Raw genomic sequence first — 24,917 nt, 5'->3', positions numbered from 1 at the left:
GGCACAGTGAAGTGCTGGTTACAGGTCAGCATGATGTCCATTCCGACCTCCTCTGTTTTCCCACTAGGCACAAGGTCTGTCCTGGGCCTACAGAGCCTCTCAGAGACTGACAGTGGTTTATCCATGGTGACTAGCAGCTTAAAGGGAGGGCCACTTCCCACCCCAGCTGAAACAGAATGGAAAGATGGCATCCTATAGTGAGGAGCACCCCAGGTCTGAGGTCCCTGGAAATCCTGAAGCCACATTCACTGCCACTGGCCCACCATGAAGAACAAAGCAAATGGCTCATGAAGCATGAGAAGATGTCAGACAGAAAAAGGAGGCCAGAAAGAGGAAAGCAGACACTTAAGCAGGGCCTTGGCCTTACCAAAAAAATCATCGCGCACTACGGGAGCATCCCAGTCCCACAGGAGACGGGCAACAGGACGGGAGGAGGGAGAGAAAAGAAGCGCGTTAAGCCTATGTAGACAGCAAGGTGGGGGGTGTTGGGGACGACTTCTGGTTGGGTTAGAGTTGGCAGCAGAGGGGACAGGAGGGCAGGAGGCTGGATGAAGCCAGAGACTCCTTTGAAACTTTATCTGTGGACATTAGAGCAGATGGCCAGAGGAAACCACACAATGAGAAGCTGTGCCCAGGGGCTTGGCTGCCATTGAGCACACAAAAGGGCCATAATTATAGGCGTATGTGGGCCTCAGGGCCTCTTATGCACAGCAGTTCAACTTGGCTACCCAGGTGGACTGCACAGGGGTCTCATGGCAGGCACCCTTAACTTCTGGGGTATACTGTCTTATGCTCCTAGGGGCTCTGTAGATCCCTCAGAAATGGCCTTCAGGCCCTCAAGTCTTTTCAGGCTTGAAGATGGGGGTCATATATTAAGAATCTGTCAGTCATCAGTGGAGCAATCCCATCTGGGCATTTTGGGCAATAGCAGGCTGAGAGCAAAGCGCATGGCTATAGGGGCTAAGTGGCTTGGAGCAGCCAGACAGAAATAAGAAGTCAGTGTGCACAGCCCTTGGGGATGGTCAGCGGCAGGGGAGAGTCCCACGTGTATGCCCCATCCCCTGTTCCAGCTGCTCTCCACAGTGGAAAGAGGGGACCACATGGAGACAGACGGGAGAGATACACACCTGAGAACTCCCCTGGGCCGCGTCCAGTGAAGCAGAGAGACAGGGAAGGAAGCAACAAAGGTCAATTGGTAACTAGAACCAACAAATAAAGAAATTCTTACTTAAAAGAAAAAAAAGCAACAATGATTCAGCCATTCCTATGTTGATGGACATGAAAAACAAAACACTTCAGCAGGTCCAGGTCAACACATCCCATGGATACAGAAACCCTAAAGGGACAGACCAAAATGGACATTCCTCCCTTTCCAAGGGACCTAGAGTACCCCAGTTCTTGTTCAGCTCTGCCAGAAATCTGTAGCCACCCAGTGGTAAGCTAGCACCCAGCAGACCTCAACAACTATGGCCTGTAAAGAGAAGGATGTGTGCGTTGGTGAGCAAAGGATACCAAGGAAGCCCTCCAGAGTGAACAAGCCATGCTTGTAGGTGTACAGGGGGCTGCACCTGGGGCTGGATTCAGTGGTCTCCTGTTCAGCCCAGTTCTTACAGGACTAAAGGGAGGGAGAACATGACCTTGAGTGAGGGACAAGATGAGGATAAGGGAGAAATTACCCCACTGTTAAGAGAAAATAAACCAAAGAGTAGTAGGGGGCTGGGGAGCATGGAGTGGTCTGAACGGACCTCACTAAGTACAGACCACTTCAGTACAGACTGCTAGGAAAAAATGGGACTAAAGTAGGGAAACACTTTTTTTTTTTCTTAATAAATTTAAGGAAAGAATTCTGTTCTGCTTGTGTACTACACAGGGAACAAAAGCAGCATGAAAACCTATTTGATTACATAAGTAATGTTTATCATAGAACTGTAAATAAAGCAGAGTACCAGTTCAGAAGTAGCAACCCTCTCCTCACACCTCTCTAGACAAACACCCCACACTACCCATTCTCCCAGGCAGGTGATGCATCAGGAAACTCAGAGCACGTTGGGTGTCTGCATCACTTGCTCATCACTGTCTTTTCCTGTCACACAAAAGGCATTCATCATTCTGCATGCCCATCATTCTCCAGGACACACTGGTACAGATCACCAGAGAACTTGTGTCCCGTCTACCTGCTGTTCCGCAGGTATTGGTTCACACCTCCTGCAGAGCTTCCTACAGGAAGCAGGGCAGCACCAGCTCCCTGCCATGATCTACAACTCTTGATTAATTTTCACTTTCATTAATCCTGAAGCTGAGTTGCTTTTATATCACCTGTGATTTTCTAATTTATTCTTTGCCAGTTTTCTACTGAACTTGATTTGTTTTAATTGTAAAGAACACTCCCATAACTTTCTTGCCCTTTTCTTTTGTTCTGAGTGCTGCAGATCAAACTGGTTCCTGCTAAGCACGTGTTCTACCACTGGACTGCATTCTAAGTGCACACACATACTCTTATCACAGTCAGATGTGTGGACATTTCCTCTGTTGGTTTTGTAGAGACTCGGAAATACTCTCCAATATCCTTTCTTAACTCTACTGCCCTTGTGTTTTTGTTTAAATATTTGAGCAACCTAGAATTTATTTGTTTTATGGTTTAAGATCAGACATTTTATTACCATATGGAGTGGAGCTCGTGTTAGACCAAACATCTCTGACCCCATCCTCTTACACAAGCTTGTCTACTTCTCAAGAAGAGCTGTTTCTAGACATCTAGAACTGGTTACTATACTGAACAGTCTGCTACAGAAAGAATGAATCCTATCACTGTACACCAGAATGACACAGATTGGGTCTGCATGTCACAATTCAGATTGCTCTAAGTGATATAGGGGAACTGCTTGGCTTCTCTGAGCATCAGTTTCCTTATCTGTACATGAGAAACATAATCCCCTTAAGGTGCACGGTGTGACGTACCCAGCAGACAGTGTGAGCAGAGGTTACCATGCTACTTCCTACTCTTAAAACATCCATTCTGTCTGTGTTTTCCTTGGCATTTCTGAAGCCTTGCATGTGTACATGTAAACAGTAACTGGCATGTTATAGTTTAATTTGCAGCTTTTTTTTGTAAAATGAGCTTTTGAAAATAGTGTATGTTATAACTTCTGTTTGATAGATACAGTGTATGCCAGACAGTCACTTTTACCACCTTCGCTGCTGAGATACACAGAGCTGGAAGCCAGGACTCCTGGGCAGACAGCTTGCCACTGTTATCCCAGCTGATGATCCAAAGCAGCATTTATCTAATGACCTAAGGCTGTGTTTGTGAGAATATAGCATCTCTCTCTCTCCTGCCTATGAGATGCTCAGAGAGCTAACGAGATGTGTCTGTATAGCTACATACGTTGCTCAGGTGTGCTTACTCACTGGATCCTATCTGTGCCATACCATCTTTAAAACCACACAAGTGGCTGTGGCCACAAGCCAGAAGGGCCATTGGGTGGATGTCTAAGTAGAGGAGATGGCCTTTAGCTCATTCCTCCAGAACTTGGTCACCATAGTAAGTCACTGGGTACGGTACTCAGACTGCAGTAGTGAATCCTGCCTGAGCTCCTTATGACCCATCTGACTTCTGCATTCCTACATAAAAAGGCTCTAAACCACCAAAAGTGGGTCTCATGACAACCTTAGCTCAGGGTGACCACTGTCCCATAGAAATGACAGGAGAGTTAGAGATGCACAGCAACACACAGGGAAATATGCCTTTGCTGTGGCGGAATAGTACGCTGATGCCCACTTCCCTAGAACAAACACCATCACCCTGGCTGTCTGCTGCCACAGAGTCAGCTACATAAATAAGCTCATAACCTGGCTGTCACAGGCACCTCAAAGACCATTCCCTGTGCTCCCATGTATGTGAACTTCCACCCTTCACTACCTGACTGTGAGGTGGCAGCCCTAGCCAGAGCTGCTGCCCCCTGTGGAGCAATGAGAAGCAGTAGCAGGGTCCTAATTTGCTTAGAACTGGATGTGGAGACCTGTGGGAAAAGCCTGTCCCTTTTCCTAGTACATAGAGGGGTGGCCCCGGAGTCACCCAGGAATGACAGCCATGGTGTGTGCTAGAACTGCTACCCAAGATCTAGAGCTTTTCCCAGTGTGGCACTACTCCTAACACTCAGCTGCCCATATTCAGGGGACATCAAATGCCAGGAGTATAACTCTTGAATAAATTAAAAACTATAAACACAGACTTTAGGGGATATTCATAGAATAAAGATTTTACCTTAGTAAGATTATGAAATAAAAGTCCTCAGTCCAAAGGAGCAAAACGCCCTTCATCATAAGTTAAAAACAAAACAAAACAAAACAAAACAACAACAAAATTAACAGAGTCCATGTGTCAAAGAGTCATAGGTGATAGGCTGTGTTTACCTAGGAGGTCAGCTCCCTCATCCACATCACCGATGACCTCAGATCCTGCTGTAGATAGTTCATGATACAGGGAGTCAGTGTTGATGCCAAAAGCTTTGTTTACAATTCCCTGGGTTGGGCTGCTGGGATACACAGAAAGAGCAGTTAGGAACAGCACTGCAGAACCACCTGGCAGCAACCCTCCAAGCCTGTGTTAGAGTCTGCAAAGCAAATGTCTCCAAAAGCCCAGATAAACTTAGGAAGCGGGGCTTAGTGGGAGGAAATGAGATTACAGAGGGTATGCATTTCAAGGTCCTAGTAGGACCTCAGCCCTTCCTCCATGTTCTAGGCTCCATAAAGTAGGCAACCTTCTCACCTCATGCTTCCTTCATAAACACTGTTACCACAGCCCCAAAAGCCAAAGCCCTGAAACTTGAAGGTGTAAGTCAAAAATCAACTTTTTGTTTTGTTTTTTGGGGGACAAGGGTCCTCTGCAACAGCCCCAGCTGTTCTGGAACTCACTATTTTGCCACAGAGATAGGAAGCTGACTGATATACCTAGTCAATGACAACCCTGCACTGGGTATAATGACACCTTATCCCCTCCCCCAAAGGCACTCTGAATCTCATCCAAGGCCTAGCTGAGTGAGCACCTGCTTCCTGTGCGGTCCAGACGGGTTTCCGGACAGACATCCAGCTCTGGGGTAGAGTCGATAATGTCTTGAACATCAGACCATTCGTCACTGCTGCCCATACCTGCACAGAACACAGGAAACCTGGTGTCAGGGACAACCTGAAGCCTCTGCCCTATCCATAAAGGCTACCTGGCCTGCATCTTTAGAATCCACACTAGTTTCCACTACACAGGACTGTCACAAAAGAGTTCTCCTCATACTGGTCAGGTAGAAGGAGACTCCAGGACTATGGGAGTCTAGGGAGCAAGACCCAAAATAGATACACACTGCTGAGGGTAGATTCCACTCCCAGCCCTGTGTGACAGCATTTGAAACTGGGCATTGTTGTTTGTTTTGTTTTTCCAGACAGGGTTTCTCTGGGTTGCCCTGGCCATCCTACAACTTGATTTGTAGGCCAGGCTTGCCTTTAACTCTCCTGAGTGTTGGCATCAAAGGAGTACACCACTACCACCTGGTGAAAACTGGATCATTTAATATTTACTTTATTTTTGAGATAGAGTCTCATATGCCCTAGGCTAGTCTTAAACTTCTGATCCTCCCACCTCAACCTCCCAAGAGCTAGGATTACATGTGTATGCCACCATGCTCAGCTTGGAGTCTGGTCCTTAAGGTTGTGACCAAGGTAAAAGGAGGCCACTTGGCTCACCTTACTCAACAGGGGTCCTTCTATCAAAGGACAGATACCATGAAGACACAAGGAGGTGGCGCTCTGTAAGCCCAGAAAGGAGGACCTCTGCACAGAGTAGGCCTGTCTGCACCTTCCTAGTCATCCTACTTCTAGGACAGCTATTTAAACTGCCTACCTGTGGTACTTGTTATGGAAGCCTTAGCTATTATATTTGCTCAAGTTAAAACCCAAAGAGGAAGAAACACCTCCCAGGTGTGGGCAGCAGGTATGTGACCTTCCCCAGTGATGGGATGGCTGGTTGTGCATTGGACAGGTAGTACACTGGACAGACTACATACCGATGCTGACGTTCCGCATCTCCTGGGTGACCTGGACCTCCATGTTGCGGCTGTTGCGCTTCTCTCGAGCCCTCTTGTTGTTCTTTGTGACACTGCCATAATCCCCCAGGGGCTGTAGGCTCTCATTGAGTGGTGTAACTGCTGCTGAGGGCACGGAGGACGTGGGTGTGTTGGACTTGGTACCTGTGGTACTGGGAGTAGCAGCTGCTGAGGACTGGCCTGACTCAGACATCTCATCATTTGGACACTAGAGCCAAACAGAGAAAGGAGAAAGAACATCACAGTAGGCCATTGTGCTATGGTTAGAGTGGCTGTTGAGACCCCATGGCTCTGCTTCTCTGTTACATGACTATGACCAAACAACACTGTGTCCACCTGCAGAGGCAGGAGTCTCCTTTTGGCCTAGTTACTCCTGAACAATGATGCTCACTCATATCTGCCTCTGATCTTCCAGAAGCAGCCACAAGTTCAGAGTACAACATCTGCCATAGGACAGTCCAGCACAATCATGAGTGACGCCACACAGAAGACATGGCGGAAGACACAGGAGGTGACCTTTGCAGTTGTAGGGTGGTCGGAAACCAATGGCAGACCAGCATGGGGCAAAAAGGCTGTACCTAGGGATAAGAGTTGCTACCTGGCCCTGGGTGATGAATGCTCAGCCCTGGCTGAGGACAGTGGCAGAGAGGACCACAGTGTTCCTCTGACTGTGGCTGGGACTTCCACTAAGCAGATCCTGAGTACTTCTTCCACACATCAGTTGAACCAAAGTTTAGCCCTGAACGGCAATGCAAATTTTGCTTTAATAAAAAGAGCACTGTTCTGGAAGGAACCAGGCTCTTATAGAAGCCTGCTGCTAACCTTATACATCTTGTGAGGGAAAAAATAAAGCACTCACTGAAGTGCAAAGGCACTTCAACTGAAACAGGAAGCAAACATTTTTTATGCTATTAGAGAATTTCAATAAAAATTGTCCCCAAACATTCCTCTATTAACTAATATTGATGAATGTATATGACATGGACCCGAGTAGATGCTCTGGTCATTCTAGGAAGCAACTGGCCTTCAGAACCCTTTGCTTCTCTGTTGGGAAGGCCAAGGAAAATGACTAAACATCACAGGTATGATGCATTGTACTGGCTTCTAGAGTCTTGTCTTCCAGAAAGTAGGCATGTCTTCAGAAGAGTGTTCTGTTGGGGAGGATGTTCACCAGGGTGTAATGAAGAAATAGAAGTATATGGATAGAACTGGGTAAACGCAGAGATATGAACTAAATAGTGTACGCCTGAGTCTCACAGGTCAGAGCTGGTGCCCTTTTGTGGGTGCCTCTGCTCAACTCACTGGGTCAATGCCAGGCCCTAGCATGCATCTCTCAGTACTGGATATAGTCATTTCTTCAAATGACAAGGTTCTAGCTTTATCTACCAAGCGTCTTTATTTCTATACAAGCAATTGTGTAGGGATGGTTGGCAAAGGACTGCTCTCTTGTCAGAATTCATTGGCGCTCCCAGCATCAAGTGAGTGAAGACCAAGGATGCCACTCTGTATCCTACAATGGTCGATGGCCCACAGCCAAACACAATTCAGTCCTAGCCAGCAGTGCTGAGGCAAGGACCCTAATGCCGGCATGTAGTCCAGCCATCTTGGAAATGGCTTTGTAACAAAATTCTAGCTCTGTATCTGGATCCAGCTTCTGCCCAATATGACAAGGAAGAAACATTTTTCTTCTTCAATCCTTGTGAATGCCAAGAGGTGAGCATGGTTCACATGGATCATGAGATGTAGCTCTCAAGACTTGTGCCTGCCCCTCTTCAGCGGCATCCAGGTGCCTTCCAGATGCAGACAACTGCTGCTGCCACCAAGGAAAAAGAAAATGCAAGCAGGCCAGGAAGGAGCCAGAGCATGAGTCCCACTCACTTCCAGACCTCCTTTCCCAAAGTCCATTTCCTCTGCCTATTGTAAAATGGGGGCATTTTGCCCCTGGGTTGTGCCTCCCCCAGTGTCCCCACTCTGTTATCCTACAGGGCCACACTTACCCAGGGGATACACCCCCCTGGCCACCACTTACCTAGGGCAAACCTCTCAACCTCCTAAACATCAACGGGGAGCAGTGACCTCCAAATGTATTGCAAAGAACCCACACTCTTAGCGATCATTCCTCACCATGAGTAGCCACAACTGTTTGGTTAAAACACTATAGTATATAAAAACAAAAAACAAAACAAAAAACAAACAAAAATTAAGAAATTAGAAAAACCTTAAAATTTGGAGCATGAAATAAAAAGAACTTAATGTAATTACTTTTAAAAATAAGAAAAATTAAATAAAACACACAACAAACTAAAACATAAAACATTTGTGGTTTAAGAGAAAAAAAGAACGCAGCAGAGACAGAAAAGACAAGAAGAAAAGCTGGTAAAGCATGGGCTTGAGTGGGTGCCTGGAGCCAGGCTGGGCCAGGCATAAGCTCCCATGGCTTTCCTGTAGCTTCTGCAGATGCTTAAGGGAAGCCTTCCACAGGTCTGCTGTGAGGGAGAGTGAATGGGCAAGCGACTGAGAGTGAAAAGCCGGCATAATGGCAAGGCCATGTCTAGATGACCAGGGATAGCAAATGCTTATGGGTCTTGCTGCCTTCTCCTCAGGGCACAGACACTGACATGACAGTGAGACAGAGCACCGGTACCTGTCTCAAAGATATACTCATTGCCTAAAACAAGAACAGAAGCAGTGGGTCACTTTCTGACAGAGCCATCAGCACACAGCAGCCCCTACAGGCAAGTTGGACACAGGCAGAACAGTCAGCCAAGAACAGCAGGAAATTTCAGAAGTTCTAGATTCCACATCCACCAAGTTCAGAGGCCCAAGAGTAGATGTCCCCAGTTCCCTCTGTGGGAAACTTTCCACCAGACCCAGGGGCACCTCCTCCACCCCAGGACGGCAGTCTCCCTTACTTGGCAATGCTGCAGCTACCTTCCAGACAGTCTAAGCACACAGACCCCTTGTACAAAAAATGACCTGGAGCCCTGAATAAATAACCTGGCCTTTTCTGGGCTCTATGTTTGGGATACATACCTGCAAGTGGTAGTATCTGTCTTCTCAACTTGTAGCTGAAGAACTATGACCAGAGTCAAGTAGAAAAGAGCCCAGGCCAAAAGCTATCTCAATATTTATGCCTCCTCCTAGCAGAAGCTTCCGAGTCTAGACACTGAAGGCTTGTAAAAGCCTTGAGAATACCATGTATCCTGGTACATCTAGTCAGAGAAAGGCATATATTTGGGGATATGTTCTGTTGTAGCTAAGTTCAATCTTAAAAAACATAGCGTCCTTGGCTGCAGAGTGGCCTGAGAAACAAAGGGGCTAGCCTGGACTCACAGGTGCTAATGTGAGGTCAGAGCAGGAAGCTCATGCCTCCTGACACCCCAGCTCTGTTTCTTTGTCCTTGTCTTATGTCAGGATGGCATGAGCTAACTCAGGGAAAAAGGCAAGGACTGGAGTCCCCTGAATGGACATGGGATATCAGTAGTTTGGGGACCCTTGCTACACCCATGGCTACAAAACCTGGTAGCTGGAGCTGGACTGCAGCTGGCCGAGGTCACTCAGGTGCCAGTGGTCCCCCGCAGGCACGGGCTTGCCCCCCATCTGTGCACGTACCATGCCGTCAGCCAGGGGGAAGACATTCAGAGAGGTGGGACGCTCCTTCCTGCTGCAGTAGGAAGGAGACAAGCACAGGAGTAGACGGTTAGAGGGTGCTATGAGAGAAACAAAGTTCATTTCTTGGCACAGAGATAATGTCTAGTAGATGGCAATGTTTAAAGTGGCATTCCATACTCAACCACTAAGTATCATTTCCACACATTTGAAAACTGTTTCTTAACTAGGACTCAGGTATTTTTCGCTTCCATCATTTTTTATTTAATTTTTTTAAAAAAAATATTTTACGTGTATGGTTGTTTTGCCTGCATGTACATCTGCGCACATGCATGCCTAGAACAATGGAGGCCAGAAGAAGGCACTGCATTCCCTAGAAATGGAGTTACAGATGGTTGTGAGCTACCATGTGGATGCTGGGAATCAAACCTGGATCCTCTAGAAGAACAGTCAGTGCCCTTAACCTATCAGCCAACTCTCCAACTCCCCTATTTAAATTTTAAACAGAAATAGTGTCAGAGGTAGCAATCCTAAAGCAATACCAGCAAGAGCTTTTTTAATATTTATTGTTTTAAAATTCTGTATATAGATGTTGTGTGTGGGTATATGCATGTGAGTCCAGGTGTCAGGTGAGTCCTGAAGGGAGTCAGATTCCATACAGCTAAAGGTATAGGCAGTTGTGAGCTGCCTGGTACATGTGCTGGGAATTGAACTCAGGTCCTTTGGAAGAGCAGTCTCTCCAGCCCCACAACCATACCTTTATTCTCCCTTAACCAACTAGTTTGTTGGACTTTTGCATGTAAGTCTCCACCTTGTACTTTTTATTTTATTTTATTGGTGTTTTGCCTGTATATATGTTCATGTGAGGATGTTGGATCCTGGAGTTATAGACAGTGTGAGTTGGGAATTGAACCTGAGTCCTCTGGAAGAACAATCAATGCTCTTAACCACTGAACCATCTCTCCAGCCCCTTCACCTTGTATTTTGAGACAGGGTCTTCTACTGCACTCACCCACTTACTAGCCTACCAGCCAGCAAGCTTTGGGGATCTGAGCCCCCACTGACCCATCTCCTCCCAGTCCCTTCTCAGGGCTTCTCATTGTGAGTACCTTACCAGGACACGGCCAGAGCGCTGCTGTGGTGACTGCTAGACTGTGATGGAGGACATGGTTTCTATGTGCAGACCCCCCCCCCAGCCATCAGAGCTCACAGAAAACAAGTCCAGATCTAGACAATCTGGTAAACTGAAGGTAAAGAGCAAAGCTCAAGCTCGTCCCCAAGATTCTGCACGAGCCATGAATAGTAAATAGTGGGGACAGATTCCAAAGCCATCCTGTCAGAGGCTGCCAATCAAGCAGGTTTGGCCATACACAGGTCTAGGCAATACCACACTCCCAGGGCTCTGTCTAAACTGTTCAAAGCTATTCAGGTCAAGCATTAGTCTGGTCATGCCAAAACTTCTAAAACTGGGTTTCAGCACCTAGAGACATGAGAGGGGAGATGTCTTCGTCTGGGGTCACAAGGAGCCATATTCAGAGGCTACCAACACATACTCTAAAGGCAAGAAATGTATCCTTTCCTTACTGCATGAAGAATGCCAGAGGATAGGGAGGGCTGAAGGCAGTAGCACTCTCAGGAACTGCCTGTGGCTGGCCCTTCAACTTGAGAAAGTATGAGTCTGTGCAGGGGTCTCTTGGGAGAGATAGGGCAGTTAGTCTGCCCTACCCCAAACAACACTGTCTCCTGCAGTAAGGAGACCCTAGCACTTACTGGGACTGGACTCTGCTGTTTTGTTGGCTTGTCATGGAAAGAACAGAACCAAAGATGTTGACTGAGTGTTACATGTGGGGACTATGGGTTGGGGTAGTGGAGGAATGCTCAGGGCTGAAGTGTTTCTGGAAGGCACTCTCCAATACCTAGCTTACACGATTCCTCCACACAGGACATGCTGGGCTGATGAGCATTAAGTGGAAAGAATTCAGATGCTGAGCCCCAAGAGAGTTGGAGAGTTTATCTACTTGAACTTCCCTACCTCAGCCCTACTGACAAGATCTCACAAGTGCCGAGCCTCTGGGCCACTGAAAAGGCAGCATAGCCAGGACCGGAGCAGGAACTCATTAGTCCTGCATTTCCCAGCAGGCTCCCAGCCTCCCTAACCATATTGTGCCCCCATGGGGAAGACCCTTGGGCCTAGCTCTGACCCCATTAAGTACTCTTACTCTTGATCTTCGGTGAGAAGAACATAACGTGTACCTAGGCCTTGTCCTTAAGCTAATGATGCCTGTTCCGCTCCTCTCCTTTTCTTCTCCTCTAGATGCTACAGGATGAGAACAAGTGAGGTGGCTCTTGTCTCAGAGGACAGAAAAACACATACATTGCAGATGATTAAATCCCCAGCTTAAGATGCTTCTACTGGTCTACCACCTCCCAAAACAGGGCAAGCTGAAACTTCAGCCACACACTGCTCTCAGAGGCTGGAGTCTATGGCATGATTTCGTCTGTGATAATGGTAGACATTTCTTGAGTGTTGGGTAGAACCTGAAACCTAGAAAACTCAGGGAACTCTTGCTCTGCCAACTAATGTGTGGCTATGCCGAGGTACCCACTAAGTCTGTACTTCTTCAGTCTTGTGAATAGACAGCTGCAGGTCATCAAAAACACCTGTGATTTGAATCAACATAATCACTGTCCTAATTCTTCCCTCAGACAACCCCAATCTTCATAGTGACCCTAGCACTGCAGTGGGCAAAGACCAGCACAGGCTTTTACCTTTTCCTCCACGACTGGCGAGGACTGCAAGCAGCAACAGACAATGGCCAGCACACAGCACAGCAGCGACAGCACAGAGAGCAGGACAAGAAGACCACATTAGAGAATGAAGGTCAGACTGGCAATAACTATGCATGTATTCATAGGGAAAGTATGAACATGATGATGGTGAGATATCTGGACCCCATCATGTGTTCCCCTCTACACAAACAGTTATACACAGTATCTACAGGAATAGACACACGGGATACGGATCTTTGTGGTTTTGACAAAAGACCATAGGATGTGACCTACTAAACAGGTAGCACCAGGTGGGCAAGCACCAGGCTTATCACAAATACCTAGCACACATGTGCACATAGGATGAGAGCACAGAGACACGCAGGCTCCACCCACATCTGCAGCAATGGTTCAAGACCAGCCCAGCCAGTGTTTGAAATTCCACTAAGTTCATTCCACATACAAGATTCTGAAAACATACAAGATTCTGAAAACCACGCCAGGAGTGCAGGAAAAGGCCACATGTACCAAAAGTGACCAGCACCTCAGACTAAGGAGGAATAAAGACATTATGCAGTCCCTGTGGCGAGTTGGAAGAGTTTGAGCTCAGAGGGGACCAACTTAAATATCTGACCCAAAGGACACAAAGCATCCTTCCACCTCAACCCAAGGGCAGAGCTTTGGCAACACTGAAGTACAATCTCCCCTGTGACCATGCACACACTTGGGAAGGGTTCTTTCTTCACCTCAACTAGCCCATTACTCTGGGTCAAGTTAGCTGCTGTCCATGTCTGGGGCCCTGCACTGCCTTGTTTCCTCCCAGCTGGGGTTTAGACCATGGGAGACAGATTAGTTTCTTTAATTACTTGCTAACAATAGAAAGGAGTCTATGGGTTAAGAAACTTTAGTGGCACTGTCCAGGGTGATGGTTAGAGACCAGAGGTGAGCATTAGCACAGCCTACCCACCCCAGTCTACACAAACCTGATAACAGGTCCATTCTCCTATGCTGTGGAGACTAGTATAGAAAGCTAGCAATGGGGTCAGGAGACAAAGGCAACAAGGATGCCTATACCTTGGTCTTGGGGAGTTCCACGGGCAGGTCAGATCAAGTGCCCAAGAGTTTGACTTCAGTAAAACAAGACTACTGGTCAGGCTGGAGAATCCCATTTGTCAAACAACAGAAAAGGCCATGAAGGTTTTTTGGAGTCACTCTTATTCTTGGCACCAGAGAACAAAATGGCCACAGACAGAGGAGATTTACAGATCCACTTCTCATAGAACATGTCAAAAGCATTCTGGTGGGGCTGGAGAGATGGCTCAGAGGTTAAGAGCATGGACTGTTCTTCCAGAGGTCCTGAGGTCAATTCCCAGCAACCACATGGTGGCTCACAACCATCTGTAATGAGATCTGGTGACCTCTTCTGGCCTGCAGGCATGGAGGCTGAACACTGTGCACATAATAAATAAATAAATCTTTAAAAAAAAAAGCATTCTGGTTCTCTTAGGGAAGAAAGGACAGGAAACAGCACCAGTTCAAGCACCCTAAACTCCCAACTCCTCTCAGGTAGGAAACATGCTTGCTACAGCCTGGTTGCCTGGAGATGAAGGGAGAAACCAGGGATAGAAGTAGAGGCTCTGGATACCCAGCTATGTAGACTGTGTAGAGCTATGGCTCCCATAGAATACCTTGGTAGCAAGTTCCTGGACAGGCCTCCAGTCCTTCACCAAGTAGATACCCACAGCAAAGCACAACTGCCTGAAGCTGGGGGGTTTCTTTTCCAAAGGAAAAACAGGTAACCTAGCCTGGCCCATGGTGATGATCAGAGTCTTCAGAGGTCAGTTTCACCACCCACATGGCTTTCAACACAGTCCAGCTTTGGTTTTGGCTGAGCTCACAGGATCCTAGGTACCTATTTCTGCAGAACCACAGGACCTGTGACACAAGGTACCATGTACATTCAGTCTGCACTCCTAGGTCTAAGTCATGTTGTCCGGCTTCCTTGGGATACATTGGGCATGTTTCCCCCACATTTTCAATCATAAAACTGCAAAACAATTCTCTTTTATTTCTTGTTTTGTTTTTTAAGGCAGTGTTTTACTCTGTGGGCTAAGCTACCCAGGAATTTACTATGTAATGCTAGCTGGCCTTTAACATGGGTTTTCCTATTGCCACCACTCCCAAGTGCTCAGATTACAGACTTGAGCCATCCAAGGTGTTTTCCTGAAGAACATACTAGCAAGAGACTGCCACAAGATTCTGGAATGTTGAAGTTCTATACAAAGATGCCATACCTCCCAATCCCTACACTAAACTCAGATACCATCTCTGCTCCCTTAAAGATCACTGATTACAAGAGCAGTCTGGTAACTTGGAATTTTCTGAGGGCACAGTGTTAAGATGTCACAGTTTGGAATAGAGTCTTCCTGGGCCAGCAACTGACAGTATGAAGTTCAATACTTCTACTTTCAGCAATAATAAACTGCCAGGATTATATCTCACCAAAATTTCATCCCTATTGTCTCACTAATTCTTAGAGCTTGGGGTCAAACTGCTTGTGCCTGTCTACAGACCAGAACTAACTATAAATACTGCACTCTACTTCCTGCTAGAAGTAGCAGCACTGTGTCAGAGAACACACACCCAGCCTCTCCCTCCCTTCCCCAGGCCTACAAGATCTGAATAAGTGCAGTCTTGTTTTCACGTCAGAGATTCCGGCATGCTGAATGCCAGTCACTCAGAACGTGGTTGATGAAGCCCAGAACTCTATATTCTGAACCTTCTCATTTGCAGATATAAGGCAAAGAACAGTCAAACAAGAGGAAAGTGCAGTCTTATTGCGAAGTGACTAGAGGCTTTCTCTGGTCCAGACCTGGTTTCAAAAGGCTCAGTTGTAGGAACTTGGAACAATAGAGCAAGGGTGATACCTGGTTCAATGTGTGGTTCTAGCACCTCCCACACTTGACTAATGTCATCTCTAATCACTCAACTCTCAAGCTGGTGACGCCCTGGATGACCTCTGGTATTGCTCTCTAGATCTCCAGACTCTGACGTAGAAAGTAGTAAAGAACCCACGCTTAGCAAGGTTCTCCCTGATGTTTCAGTAAAACCAGCACCAAGCCAGGCAGATCTCTGTGAGTTCGAGGCCTGATCTACAGAGTGAGTTTCAGGGCAGGCTCCAAAGTTACAGAGAGAGAGAGAGAGAAACCCTGTCCCAAACAAACAAATAAAACAAAACAAAACAAATAACCCAGCACCAAATCCTGAACTTGGGCCTAACAAGGACCTGAAGGTGGGGAGATTTGTGGACATTATTCTACCCTGCATGAGGACAGGGGCTGAGCAAGGTGGCCCATCATTCTTCTCCTAATAGCTGATTAATAATAGTATATTCTAGAGCAGAGGTGTCCAACTTTTTGACTTTACTATATGATGCTGTCACCTACAAATGTGTTGGGCTGCATCCATGGCTATCTTAGAACCCGTGTGGTTAAGGGCCAAAGGCTAGACACGCCTGTTTCAGACCACAGGTGAAGAGCAACGCTAAGCTACTGCCCAAGGGGACTATGCACATATTTTATGATGATCTTAGCTTTAGATTCCACAACTCATCTGGATTGACTCTACTAGATGATATATATATATATATATATATATATATATATATATATATATATCAGGATAAATAAGAAAATAAGGTAAAAAGTGTTGGGTGACTGCTTAAAGATCCCATACTTCAAAGCCACATTATCAGGTCAAGGTCTCCAAGTACTTCTGAAAGGATGCTGTGCAGATCCTCCTGGTCCCTTCCACTGGTTTCTAGGCAGGGGTTCAGATGGGAGATTAGAGCACCACTGAGTTAAATCTTGGTCAAGAGCCTACCCTTTGGCTCAAACCCCACACCCCATAGGATGCAAATAACTATGAAAGCACTGAATGGCAAGTTTTCAAATATATTTTAGTAAGTAGGAAAATTTGCAAAATCAGAATCCATAAAGAACAAAGAGAGACTGTATACAGTCTTCCTGAGCTTCAGACACAGACCTGGGACTCAGCAGAAGGTAAAGACTGCAGTGACAGCAGAAGCCATACCCGTACCTTTATGCACATTCCCACCCACCAAACCATGCCCAGACAGCCCACCTACCTCCGCCCTGGCAGGCTGCTCTCTGTCTGGCCGCTACTCCCAACTTGCTGCATCTTGGATCTTTCAATGTGTTCCACGTAGGTCTGGATCATCTGTCAAGAGGGGCTCCCTGTTAGTGTCACCCACGGAACTCCCAATGCTATAGCTTGTGCTGTGCTTAGATAAAACAGCTCATTTAGGGAACAAGAATCTAAGGAACAAGAATAGATAGCTTTCTACCAAACAATGAAGGCATTAGAAGAAGGGACTAAAGATCAGTAGTAAATACTAACTGCAGCCGCAGCAGTTAATACCCACTCTCAGCCCAGAAGGCTGCCCACTCGCACCTACCTCTGTGTGCCGCTGGTGTAGGGCATTGTACTCCTTCTTCATCTCCGATTCCCGTTCCTCCAATCGGGAAACTGGAAAACACAACCACAGCGTCAGCTGCACAGTCCAGCCTTCATAGCTCAGTACATATCCTATGGACTGTAACCAAACTCTGACACATGGCACAGCAGGACAGCACTATGTGCGCAGAAAGATTAGTTTGTTCTTGTTAAGAGTACTAAAGTAGAATATGATTGGCTGGTCAATATAAATGGTATGTAGTATGTGCCACACATGTAAGAATGTTCAATCCCACTGTAAAGGAAACCAGGATGGGTGGAACTTAACTGCTCAGGGCAGTCAGATGTTTCCAAAACATAGGCAAAATCCATAGCGTGTGCCATGGGTGGGTGAAAATGAGAACACAGGGGCAGACTACTTGCCTAGTATGATGAATAAGACCTTGGGTTCCAACCCCAATGCCCCTAAAGTAAGTGAATAAATAAATCTTTTTTAAAAAAGAAGTAAGAAGCTCATGAAGAGACAAAATTCAAGGGAATCATCAGAGCCATGTTAAAGCCTGACAGAACTCAGAAGTGAATGATAAAATGAACAGCAGCATTCCTTACACGCATCAATGCTGAACTTGCTTCTCTAGGTTGCTAACAAAAACTGGTGACACCCAGAATGGTCCCCTCTGCTGTGCCATGTACCTGTCTAGAAAATATAACTGACTAATAAACTAACTGGCAATACTGGTCAGAAAACCTATCCCTGGGTCTTACTAATGTAATCAGCATGCCACTACCCTTGTGTGCCTTGCTCTGTATCTCTGTCTCTGTAGCCCACTACGTGATGGGGATGGATTAAACAAAGCACGACATGTGAAACTTATGTGTCCTGGACCTTGGGTGATATGGTCCTTCTCTGGCTTTCATCATTACCTCACTTTCTCCTGGCCTCCTGATGGCTTTTCTAAATTGACTTAACAAATTATATGGGTCGGGCTGGAGAGATGGCTCAGTGGTTAAGAGCACTGGCTGCTCTTCCATAGGTCCCGAGTTCATTTCCCAGCAACCACATGGTGGCTCACAACCATCTGTACTGAGATCTGGCGCCCTCCTCTGGCATGCAGGCATACATCGAAGCAGAATGTTGTATACATAAAAAAAAAAAATCTAAAAAAACCCCCAAATTATATGGGTCTACAATTCATTTTAGATCATCTGTGTTTAGCTGTGTTCTATGGCCTGGCAATGAGCTGCCAGGTGGTATCTGTGGAGGCTACTGCTGCTCATCCTGCATCTGCAAATCAGTTGTAGTGTGGGGACCCCTTTCTGAAGTTCAGCATAGGTAATCAGTTCAAGGCAAAGTCAACTCCATTTTTTCTTGAAGAAGTCCAAAGCATGAACACCAGCACCCAACAACAAATAGAATCTAGGGATATCAGAATCCAACACACACTAGTACCCAATGCACAGAAGAACCAGAGACACCATACACACCACACATGGAGTCCAAGAACACCAGCAACCAATGCATATGGGGCTCAGGGACATCAGAACCCAATACATATGACCTAGGGACACCAGCACCCAACACAGACACCAACAAACAAAGCCCATAATTTAGAATTCTCTATTACCTAGCACACATCTGACTTATAGATACTAGTACCCAACCTACACATAACTTATACACTGGCACAGAACACATGTGACTTATATATATGACTTACAGACATGTGCACCATATGCATGACTCACACAAACTAATACAGCACACACGTAAATAGCTGCTGCCCAAGATGCAAAAAGTCTACGCATGTCAGGTGTGTTCAAACAGTCTGTCTCTGCCCCTGCCTCTGTCTGTGTTTCTAGAAGGAACCAGTATTAGACCTCAGGACCTCCCTGCAGGCCCTTGCTTGGATGTCTGTGCAGCCAGTGTCTGGTTGGCAGTTTCCATTTGGCCCTCAGGTCTCATGCTAGCCTAGAGAATCACCACCTACTAATCTCAGTTGTCATTTTTTCCTTTCAAAGAAAATAGTAAGTTTTTATATGTGAAACACTCTAATCAAAAGGAAAGTCACAGCACCTGTGTAAATAAAGGTTTATTATACATGACCAAAATAGGCCTTTAGGTTTACTTACTGTTTGCAAACACTAGCATGTGTAGAAGGGGCCTGCCCACTGCTTACCCTCAGACTCATGCTTAGCAGGGTGTTAGTCTAGCACAGTACCTCTGAGACTCAGCCTTGAAATAGGTCAAACCTAACCTATTAGGTCAGTTTTTCTTTCCTCCCCAATTCAATTGTAATTTCACAGAGAAATGAAGGTAGTTGTTTCTCAAAGTAACCAAATAAAGTGGCAAATGCATTTTTTGTCACTGAAATTTTGAATTACAAAAAATATTGAAGCCAGGTATGGTGGCACACACCTTTAATCCCAGCACTTGGGAGGCTGAGGCAGGAGGATCTCTGTGAGTTCGAGGCCAGCCTGGCCTACAGAGCGAGTTCCAGGACAGTCAAGGCTGTGCAGAAAAACGCTGTCTCAGAAAAGCCAAAAACAAAAGAAGACTGAACAGACGGCTGTAACGGTAAACTAGTAACCTGTAGTTTAAGTGTAGTGTTTTAATATTTATTGCCCATAAATAGACATTCTTTTAAGATATATTTATTATTTATAGTGTTCTGCCCGTATGTATGCCCACACGCCAGAAGGTGGCGCCAGATCTCAGTACAGATGGTTGTGAGCCACCATGTAGCTGCTGGGAATTGAACTCAGGACCTCTGGAAGAGCAGTCAGTGCTCTTAACCTCTGAGCCATCTCTCCAGCCCTTAAGTATAATTTTAAAGATTTCTTATTTTAAATCATGTATATGTAGGAGTGGGGTAGGAGGGTTATGCTCAACAGTGAAGGTGCCTGAGGAGGCTAGGGACATCGGAACCTCCTGGAACTGGAGTTACAGGCAGTTGTAAGGTGCCTAATGCGGGTGCTGGGAACCATATCAGGTCCTCTGGAAGACTAGCACATAATCTTTTTTCCCCCCTCTGGAAGACTAGTACACAATTTTTTTAAATTTTTTAATTTATTTAAAAACAAAACAAAACTATCTTTTACATGTCAAGTCCATTTTCCATTTTCCCTCCCCTCCTCCTGCTCCCTCTACCTTCCCCCAGCAGTATACAATCTTAATAACTGATCTCTAGCCCCTTAAGTACAGTATAATTGTTTTTATAGTATTTTTTTAATTTTTAAAAGCACCTTTTCACCTTTCCTACAGATGCTTTTGGCCAGAATTTGGGGAAGGGGAAAACCTAGCTTCATAGGTTAATGCTGACCTACTCTGGGGCTGAGGTTTGAGGAGAGCAGCAGGCAGGCAGCTGGTACTTGCAAACAAGAAGCAAAGCTAAAGGTCTATAGTGATTGTCACTAAAACAGGGACTCCAGCAATACACTAATCTTTAGCTTTACAAACAGCAGTCCGGGCCCAAGGCCACGGTGCTTTGTTCCTCAGAACCACAGAAGGACCTAGGGTATGAGTGCTTTGTTATTTATAGTCAGATTAAACAGTAAAACAAGTGTGTTATGCCACAAAGACTTTATTTCCACAAAGGATTGAGGCCGATTATGGAAATACAGTTGTATGATGAGACAGAAGAAAGAGCTGAAAATCAGAGTGAAATGAAAATAAAGCCAACCACTCACCTTGGGCACCCACCCCCTTTAGTCAACAATCCGTGTGTTCCTCCCAAGAGCAGTCTTAAAATATCCATGCAGTCCCAACTAATGGCTCCTGCTAGCTACTTACTCTGATCTGCATAGTTTTTGGCCTTTAGCTCCAGCTGACGTGTCTGAAACTCATAATGTTCTACCTGGATCTGTAGTTCTTTCTTCTCCTGCTCCAAGGCATCTTCAAATTCAATGAATTTCTATGCATGGTAAAGACAAAAGATCAGAAGGTGACAGTTGCCCTTTACATGAAAAAGCCCAAGTTCAAGAACCCAAGAATCTAGAGACAGTTTGAGGTCATAGCTGACCAGTGGTGGGGTTTCCACTAGATTCTGCTCCCTACCCCTTCATGCTTTCTTTCCCCATTTGTAGAGACATCACAGATAAACCCTGACAAGAAGCAAGAGAACACTCCAAGAATGAGTGACTAGAACCTGTGGCCAGCTAATACCATTCCTGATGGCCCATGACTTCTGCCTTCAAAGACCTTTCCAGGGCCACATGAGCAGTAGGAAGAAGGCCCATGATCAGTTAATGTTCAGAAATTTTCAGTAAGTTCTGAACACTGGGCTCTACAAATGACGTGGCCCATCTTGGTCTGCAATAGAATAGGTTTTCTGTTTTGGTTTGTTTTGTTTTTTCAAGACAGGGTTTTTCTGTCTAACAGCCCTAGCTGTCTTGAAACTCACTTTGCAGACCAGGCAGGCCTTGAACTCACAGAGATAGATCCTGCCTCTGCCTCCTGAATGCTGGGATTAAAGGCGTGTGCCATAACTACCTGGCGAATAGATTATTCTTGTCAGTATTAAACTTCTCAATGGCTGGGTGGTGGTGGCACACACCTTTAATCCCAGCACTCAAAAGGTAGAAACAGGTGAATCTCTATGAGTAAACCAGCCTGGTCCAAGATTGCCAGGGCTACACAGAGAAACCCTCTCTTGGATGAAAAACCAACCAATCAAACAAAAGAAAACCCCAACAACAACAACAAACAAACAAACAAACAAACAAAACCCCAAAACTTCTAAATGAAGAAAAGGCAACTTTTCTCCTCATCTCCATTTCATTATTTATTTATCGCTTATTTTTATGAGTATATGTGTGTGGTTGTGTGAGCTATGTGTCCCACATGCAGGCAGGATCCTAGGGAATCAGATTCCCCAGAACTGGAGTTACAGATAGTTGTGAGCTGACATGTGGGTGCTGAGAATAGAACATGGATCCTCGGGAAGAGCAGCCAGTGTTCTTAACCCCTGAGCCATCGCTCCAGCCCCATTAATCACCCCTTAGCTGAAAATCAATCGTTTCTGAACTACAAACAACAAGCACCACTCACTCACTCACTCAGTCTTTGAAAAAGCTTATCCTGTTAAGTTTCTGAGTATAATGACCATCATCAACCAAGTGAAAAGAAACCACTCTGCAAAACGAAAGATACCTAATCAGGCTCAAAGAAAAGTCACCACCATGGCGCGGACCCTTGGTATGGACATTGCCTCTGCAGAGGGCCAAGCTAAGGAACTAACATTGATGGATACCTGGTATGACTTCTACAGCAGTAAGGATTGAAGAAGGAAGTGTGTGTAAGCACTGAACAGAAAACTGTAATGTGTCCAAGAAATTCCTTCTGTAGGAAGCATAAATTACTGGTGGGCTTTAAAGGCATAAAAAGCTTCTCAAAGGACATGAATATAAAGCGAACCTTGAATTTCAGGTGTTGGTTTCTGGCTAGGGTCAAGTTTCATGTAATAACCCACCTTTGCCAACTGCACAACTGTCTGATCAGTCTGATGTCTCTCCTGCTGCAACCTGACCAAGGTCTCTGCGCTGGAGCACTGAGCTCCAGAGAAGGATGGGAGGATGACTCATCCTGTATAGCCAGTGAGAGTGGAAAACCCCAGAGGAGGGGAGGAAGGAGCTGGGAGGGAAGAGACTGCATGCAGCCAGAAGGAATTCAACTCAGGATTAAGGACATCATTGCACTCAAGTAAGTTGAAGGAAGAATACCCCATAGCCAGCAAAATGCAAGTGTCTTTGTGTGTATATGCAGATATACAATGAAAACAAGTGACTGTGAATCAACTGGATACAATTACCATATGAAGAACATATACTAATCAGCCTTTTTTAAAAAAGAATTCCATGAAATGGGATTGCTCTCTCATTTTACATGTAAAATATAAAAGGAAGAAGTCAACTTTATATCCCTGTCAAACATAAAAGGAGACAACAAAAGTCAGTATTCAGGACTCTCAGGATGTAGAGTGCTGGCTATGCAATCCCTTACAATAGGAATCGCAGCTGCTACAGCTTTCCTAAACCACGCATGCTTTCCTGGGAAGGTCAACCTCTTCTCTCTCACAGTTCTGTAGCCCAGGAACACCCATAGGAACTCATCTAGCATGTTAGAAGTGAATGCTAAGAGGAATCAAAAATCAGGTTCTTTTGCACAGGGGGAAAGAAAGGGAATGAATTTCCAAAAGAAAAAATGTGCCTTACTGGTCTTTTGTCTTAAGGAAGCACACAGACGAGGAGCTGTGGGCAACTTGGGCTGCTGCGCCTGTGCCATCACCTCTGGCTACTTTCTGTACCAAGAGCGGCACCTATATCCATCTAGTATTTATTCAGGGACAGCTGGGATAGCAAACACTAATTAGATGTTCCTTCAGGGCCAACTTTACATCTTCCACACTGTAGAACTACCTAGGTCTGAAACACAAGAGTGCAGGTCCTGAGCTGGGAGGCTGGAGTTACAGACACTATCTTCAAGAACTACTAGACAACACGAGGAAGAACAGGGATATTTCTACATTCAATATTAGATGTGGGCTAGTAATATGGCCATAGTTCAGGAATGCAGCAAGTGTTTCTCATATTCATGCTAAAAATCCATCCAGTATCCATCTGATACATCACAACAACTGATTTAATGCACTCTGATTTTTAGGACAAGTAATCAAAGAAAAGAGTAAAATCATAGCACGGAAGTGGTGGCAAATGCCTTTAATCCCAGCAGAGATAGGTGGACCTTTGAGTTCAAGGCAGTCTGGTCTACAGAGAGAGTTCCAGGACAGATAGGGATAGAGAGAGAAACCCTGTCTCAAAAAAAAAAAAAAAAAAATGGAGGGGAAACAAAAAAGAATATAATCACACCTGGTGCTTGAGGCCAGCCTCAGCAAAACAGTAACCTTGGACTAGCCTAGACTACGTGAGCTCTTATCTCAGAGACTAGAGAGATGGCTCGGTGGTTAAAACACTGGCTGCTCTTGCAGAGTATCTGGGGTTCAATTCCCAGCACCACATGGCTTACAACTATCTGTAACTCTAGTCCCAGGGGATTCTTTGCCCCTTTTTGGCCTCCCTGGTTACCAGGCACACAGGCAGTTACACATGCAGATGAAACACTAAGACACATAAAATGAATAAATTTAACAAACTGTAGTGTGGAGCTGCGGGCCGTGTTCCCGCCGCCCTGATTCCCGCCACCCGGCTAGCTTACGCCCCGAAATACCAACACACAAACTGTATTCATTTAAACACTACCTGGCCCATTAGTTCCAGCCTCTTACTCACATCTTGATTAACCCATATCTAATAATCTGTGTAGCACCACGAAGTGGTGCCTTACCAGGAAGATTCTAGCGTACGTCCATCTTGGGCCAGAGCTTCATCGCGTTTGTCCCAGAGAGGAGAGGCATGGTGATCTGTCTCACTTAGGAGAGGCGTGGCATCTGACTGAGCCATCTACCTCACTTCCTTCTTCCTGTTCTGTCTACTCCACCCACCTAAGGGCTGGCCCATCAAACGGGTCAAGGCAGTTTCTTTATTAATGAATGAAATCAACACAAACAGAAGACTCTCCCACATCAACAAACCAACCAACCCACCACAATAACAAGAAAAAAATGCATGTGGCGGCTCATGCCTATAATCTAGGCCTTTGGATGTCAAAGACCGTAAGTACTACTGCAAATTCAAAGTCAGACTAGGCTAGAGAATAAGACTCTCTCTCAAAAAACTGGGAAAGAGGGGCTGGAGAGATGGCTCAGTGGTTAAGAGCATTACCTGCTCTTCCAGAGGTCCTGAGTTCAATTCCCAGCAACCACATGGTGGCTCACAACCATCTGTAAAGAGGTCTGGCGCCCTCTTCTGGCCTGTAGGCATACACACAGACAGAATATTGTATACATAATAAATAAATAAATAAATATTTTTAAAAAAAAACTGGGAAAGAGGGCTAAGTGTGGTGTCTCATGCCTC

General features: G+C 45.7%; 1 protein-coding gene across 19 annotated transcripts in view; it reads right to left on the bottom strand.

The window, feature by feature from the left end:
- The window catches only part of Mapk8ip3 (mitogen-activated protein kinase 8 interacting protein 3), a 42,779-nt gene that overhangs the window by 11,222 nt on the left and 6,640 nt on the right, over nt 1-24,917 (bottom strand). For 2 of the 19 annotated variants that reach the window (XM_038326099.2, XM_038326106.2), the window contains exons 2-11: nt 20,737-20,857; nt 16,948-17,018; nt 16,618-16,709; nt 12,471-12,494; nt 9,612-9,756; nt 6,054-6,300; nt 5,046-5,148; nt 4,414-4,535; nt 1,128-1,139; nt 368-385 (exon numbers count right to left, since the gene is read on the bottom strand). In XM_038326099.2, the coding sequence (XP_038182027.1) occupies nt 368-385; nt 1,128-1,139; nt 4,414-4,535; nt 5,046-5,148; nt 6,054-6,300; nt 9,612-9,756; nt 12,471-12,494; nt 16,618-16,709; nt 16,948-17,018; nt 20,737-20,857 (955 nt within the window). The other 17 variants (XM_038326100.2, XM_038326111.2, XM_038326112.2 and 14 more) reach the window with 17 other exon arrangements.

This window comes from Arvicola amphibius, chromosome 4 (assembly GCF_903992535.2).
Source record: "Arvicola amphibius chromosome 4, mArvAmp1.2, whole genome shotgun sequence".
NCBI classification, from domain to species: Eukaryota; Metazoa; Chordata; class Mammalia; order Rodentia; family Cricetidae; genus Arvicola; species Arvicola amphibius.
This window is presented reverse-complemented; position numbering and strand designations above follow the sequence as displayed.